Source organism: Gossypium hirsutum, chromosome A12 (genome assembly GCF_007990345.1).
Source record: "Gossypium hirsutum isolate 1008001.06 chromosome A12, Gossypium_hirsutum_v2.1, whole genome shotgun sequence".
Taxonomy (NCBI): domain Eukaryota; kingdom Viridiplantae; phylum Streptophyta; class Magnoliopsida; order Malvales; family Malvaceae; genus Gossypium; species Gossypium hirsutum.
In genome coordinates, this window is record NC_053435.1 from 10,093,736 (window position 1) to 10,099,652 (window position 5,917).

At 40.6% G+C, this 5,917-nt stretch overlaps 1 protein-coding gene across 1 annotated transcript; it reads left to right on the top strand.

Moving 5' to 3' along the window:
- Positions 1–686: 686 nt before the first annotated feature.
- On the top strand, positions 687–5,219 carry LOC107927520 (LRR receptor-like serine/threonine-protein kinase GSO1). Its single transcript, XM_041082681.1, has 2 exons — positions 687–4,493; positions 4,585–5,219. Exons 1-2 carry the CDS (start codon positions 1,082–1,084, stop codon positions 4,953–4,955), a joined length of 3,783 nt encoding a protein of 1,260 aa, XP_040938615.1. The 5' UTR covers positions 687–1,081; the 3' UTR covers positions 4,956–5,219.
- The last annotated feature ends 698 nt before the right edge of the window (positions 5,220–5,917 follow it).

The window sequence follows — 5,917 nt, forward strand, 5'->3', positions numbered from 1 at the left end:
TGTTTTCTCCTCTATATAAACAATTAGGAAAAGAATGGATAACGTAATGGAATAATAGCACGCTAAGCTAACCTATGGTTACGTTGTTCATAATTAATTACGTGGGGTTTGTCAAGAATATTTTGACTACATGATAATAATGTACAGTACGTAACTTGAAGTGGGGACTCCTTCGCTAACTTTGACTTTGCGTACCTACGCTTAGCTTTTCAATTCATCTTCATACGTGCTATTTGAACCCCCCATAAGTTTATAATAATACAACTCCTTCTGAGCTAATGCACCATTACAACAGAACCCACCTTCCCCACAATACTCACTCACTCCTCTTACTCTCACGTACTACTGCAAGCAGAGACTTACCCTTTGCTGCATGATAATGATATTGTTAATTTTAATTATGTTCTATAAACTAATCTATTTACTTTACTATTTGCTTTATTTTTGTTACTTTTCCATTGGCATTCATTTATTGAAATGTTGTGTTCTTTTGCTCCTATTTCTATTTCTATTTCTATTCCAATGTCCATGTCTGTCTCTGACCCTGACTCACTTTGACCTTGCTATTTCCAAAAAAAAAAATTATTATTATTATAATTAATTTGGCTTCATTTATGAGCACACCTGTCGACAGCAGTACAGTTAGAACCAAACCTCTATCCCTGTCTCTATCTATCTTCAAAGCTCTCTCCATCTGCTACAGCTACACTACCAAGCTGCCTCCTTTTTCCCAATACAGCATTAGAAGTTGCGTTCTCATTTATTATGTCACTCTACTGACACACACGCGCACACCCTAACCTTCTCTGCTCACTATTCATCGCAACGCAACCTCCTTATCTCCTCTCCTCTTTAAATTCTTCACCCTTTTTAAGGCAAGGTCAAGGTCCTCTGCAAATAGTACCAACTCCCAACGCGGGATTGGAATGGATCCCTTCCCTCGTTGATTAATGCCCTACGTACCTACCCCTTCTTCTTCTTCTTCAAATAAACCTTGCAATGCAATAGTAGTATACTCAAACCATTCTTTTACTTCTCCCCTTATTCTACTTACACTGTTTCTCCCAAGAGATAGTTGGAGATGGACTACATGAAAAAGGATTTCTCCCTCATCCTAACTATACTCTTTTTAACATGTTGTTCACTCGCTTCTGTTTTCTGTCAAAACCAAGATTTATCACTTCTTCTGGACATCAAGAGGTCGTTTGTTCAAGACCCTCAAAATGTTCTGCATGACTGGTCATCCCAAGCCAACCCCAATTTCTGTGCTTGGACCGGAGTCGCTTGTGGCTTCATCTCCCCCGCCAACTCCTTCCATGTTGTCAGTCTAAACCTTTCTGGATTCTCGCTGGGTGGCTCCCTGTCACCCTCGCTCGGCCGTTTGCAAAACCTACTCCACCTTGATCTTTCCTCTAACCGCCTTACGGGTCCCATCCCAACCACCCTCTCTAACCTTTCTTCCTTGGAATCTTTGCTTCTATACTCAAACCAACTCTCTGGACCCATCCCACCTCAGCTGGGTTCATTCACCAGCCTCCGAGTCATGCGAATTGGTGACAATGAACTCACTGGTCCCATTCCTTCCTCGTTTGGAAACCTTGTCAACCTGGTCACCCTCGGCCTAGCCTCATGCCGTCTCACAGGCCCGATTCCCCGTGAGCTGGATCAGCTCACCAGACTTGAGGACTTGGTTCTGCAGGATAACCAACTTGAGGGCCCTATCCCACCTCAGCTTGGCAACTGTTCAAGCCTCAACGTATTCACCGCGGCTTTCAACAACCTTAACGGATCCATCCCCGCGGAATTGGGTCGTCTCAAGAACCTTCAACTTCTAAATTTGATTAACAACAGTCTTTCGGGTGATTTGCCCAGCCAACTGGGTGAACTGAGCCAACTCGTTTATCTCAGTTTAACGGGGAACCATCTTGAAGGCGCAATCCCAAAGTCATTGGCCAACTTGCGCAATCTTGAGAATCTTGATTTGTCGCTAAACAAGCTCACAGGCGGCATTCCCGAAGAACTAGGCAAGTTGAGTAAGCTGGTGTACTTGGTTCTGTCAAACAACAATCTTTCAGGTCCAATACCAAGAAATATATGTTCCAATACTAGCAATTTGGAGCATCTGATCCTTTCAGAGGTTCAACTTTTGGGTGAAATCCCAGTAGAATTGAGACTCTGTAGAGCTTTGAAGCAGCTTGATTTGTCCAACAACACTCTGAATGGATCAATACCAGTTGAGCTTTATGAGCTGCGTGAATTGACCGATCTGTATCTCCACAACAACAGCTTGGTCGGTTCGATTTCTCCATCCATAGCGAACCTCAGCAACTTGCAGACACTTGCTCTGTTTCACAACAATTTAGAGGGAAATCTGCCTGGAGAAATAGGAATGCTGAGTAAACTTGAAATCTTGTATCTATATGAAAATCGGCTATCTGGAGACATCCCTTGGGAGATTGGTAATTGTTCAAGCCTGAAAATGATGGACTTCTTTGGCAATCGTTTCACAGGGGAGATCCCCCTTACTATTGGCAGGCTGAAGGAGCTGCAGCTGCTTCATCTAAGGCAAAATGCGCTTGTGGGTGAAATTCCAGCCTCACTGGGTAACTGCAATCACCTAACCATCCTGGACTTAGCAGACAATCACCTATCTGGCGGCATTCCCTCGAGTTTCGGATTCCTTCAAGCCCTGGAGCAGCTCATGCTTTACAATAATTCACTTGAAGGTAATCTCCCCGCTTCATTGATCAGTTTAGCCAACCTAACTAGAGTCAATCTCTCCAAAAACAAAATGAATGGCAGCATTGCTGCATTGTGTAGTTCGAGTTCTTTGCTTTCCTTCGATGTAACAAACAATGCATTCGATGGTGAAATTCCTGAGGAGCTGGGTAATTCACCTGCTCTTGAGAGACTAAGATTAGGCAAAAACAGATTCATTGGAACAATCCCTGGATCATTGGGCATGATTCGTGAATTGTCACTATTAGACCTCTCAGGTAATTTGCTCACTGGACCTATTCCAGGTGAGCTCAAGTTGTGCAGAAAATTGAGTCATATCGATTTAAATGATAACTCGCTTTCCGGAGTGGTACCGTCATGGCTTGGCGATTTGCCTCAACTCGGAGAGCTTAGGCTCTCCTCCAATCAGTTTTTTGGGGCTCTTTCTCGACAACTTTTTAATTGTTCCAAGCTGTTGGTACTGCAACTTGATGGCAACTCACTTAATGGAACTCTCCTTGGTGAAATAGGTGATCTGTTGTCTCTTAATATACTCAACCTCAACAGAAACCAACTTTCTGGACCCATTCCTACAACCATAGGCAAGCTAAGCAACCTATATGAGCTACAGCTCTCACACAACGGCTTCAGTGGTGATATACCAACTGAGCTTGGACAACTTAAGAATCTCCAAAGCATTCTAGACCTCAGTTACAACAACCTCACCGGACAAATCCCACCTTCTATCGGAACACTATCCAAGCTCGAAGCCCTTGATTTTTCTCACAATTTACTCCTGGGAGAAGTCCCTCCTGAAATTGGTGACATGAGCAGCTTGGGGAAGCTAAATCTCTCCCACAACAATCTCCAAGGCAAATTAAGCAAACAATTGTCACACTGGCCAGCTGAAGCATTTGAAGGGAACTTAAATCTTTGTGGCAGCCCTCTTGATGGTTGCGACAACCTTGCATCCGGCCAACAGCAAGCAGCCCTGAGCGAAACATCCGTGGTGGTGATATCAGCAATTGCAACACTAGCGGCAATTGCTCTGCTGGTGCTGGTAGTAACCGTCTTCTTGAAACAAAGGAGAGAATATTTCAAGAGAGGCAGTGTGGTGAACTTCACCTACTCTTCCAGTTCTTCCCAAGCTAGGAGAAGGCTACTCTTCCATAATGGGGCTGCTAAGCAAGACTACAAATGGGAAGACATCATGCGAGCCACAAAAAACCTAAGTGATGAGTTAGTCATTGGCTCTGGGGGGTCTGGAACGATCTACAGAGGTGAATTACGGACTGGAGAAACGGTGGCCATCAAAAAGATTCTATGGAAGGAGGATCTTCTATCGAATAGAAGTTTCGCAAGGGAGATTAAGACACTTGGGAGGATAAGGCACAGGCATTTAGTGAAGTTGATGGGGTATTGTAGCAACAGAGTGGCCGGCTTCAATCTCCTGATATACGAGTACATGGAGAATGGAAGTGTGTGGGATTGGCTGCATAAGCAGCCGGCGAATATCAAGAAGAAGAGCCTTGATTGGGAGGCTAGGATAAAGATTGCGGTGGGATTAGCGCAAGGGGTTGAGTACCTCCATCATGACTGCGTGCCCAAGATTGTTCACAGGGACATCAAATCAAGCAATGTGTTGCTAGATTCTAACATGGAAGCGCATTTGGGAGATTTCGGGCTAGCAAAATCAGTTGCTGAGAGTTATGACTCAGCCTCCAACACAGAATCAAATTCATGGTTTGCGGGGTCTTACGGCTATATTGCGCCAGGTAGTAGTAAACCATGTTTAACAAATTCAATTATTATTAATACCCTCCCTCATGGTTTTAGAGCTCAAAAGAAATTCATTTGCGTTTGCAGAGTATGCTTATACGCTCAAGACAACCGAGAAGACTGACGTTTACAGTATGGGCATTGTGCTGATGGAGCTTGTCAGCGGGAAAATGCCAACTGATATCCTTTTTGGTGTAGACATGGACATGGTAAGATGGGTGGAGACGCGTATCCAAGTGCAAGGTTCAGATCGTGGGGAACTCATAGATCCAGCGTTGAAACCGCTCTTACCTTGCGAGGAATCTGCCGCATATCAGGTGCTTGACATAGCCCTGCAGTGCACCAGAACGGCCGCACAAGATAGGCCATCTGCCCGTCAAGCCACGGATCTCCTCGTTCATGTATTGAACAACAGGAAGTTGGATATTGACAAGGTGAACTCCGGGCCCTACAAGTGACCTACTTCTAAACCAAAATAAGGACAAAACCTCACATCTGGCAACTTCCATTTAAACACATATTATGCCAAAAATGTACGGACATATGTGTAACAGTTCAACTTAATCCTCCATTGTTGAAAATTCCAGCTTGTTTGAATAGTTTTTGGTAGGGCACTAAACTTCGGTTTGAAATTTTTTTTTCTTTTTTCTGAAATAACTTTGTTTTGATTGTTATTTGCCATTCTACCTTGAGATCATAGATAAACTTGCTTTTGGTTTTCAGTCTTCATCTTTCCGTTCGACGCATACAGTTTAGTAAAATTTAATTTGATTCAAAAAAATTAAAAAAAATAAATTTCGAGTTAATTGAATTAAATTATTCGAGTTATTCGAATTATTCGAGTTACTCAAATAAGAAATTTCGAATTTCAAATTCAAGTTAAATTGAATTTTACAATTCAAATAATTCGAATAACATATTAATATAAATATCCTTTTGGTCCCTATTAATTTTAAAAATTAGGAAATTGGTTTCTTTTAACAAAAATTAAAAAAATCAAAATAATTTTTAAAAATTTAAAATAATTTTTAAAATTTAAAATATTTATAAAAATTCTAAATTTTGTATTTTTAAAAAAATTATGATTTTTTTAAAAAAATCTAAAAATATAAAAAAAAATTTAAAATTTAAAAATTTTATAAAATAATAATTTTGGAATCTAAATAAGTGATTAATGATTCAAGTTTATCATACTAAAATATCTTATTATTATTATTATTATGCTTTAAAGAAGTTTTCAAATATATATGGTTTCAAATTTATGTGCTCTAACATGGAAATAGTTATATTGTAACAAGATTTTAATTTGACATTTTTAATTTTTTAATTTAACTTAAACAATTTCTCTCGATTCGGCCGAACATTTAATTCAAGTTATTCAAAAATCCAAATAAGAAAAGTAAAACTATGTCGTTTTGAT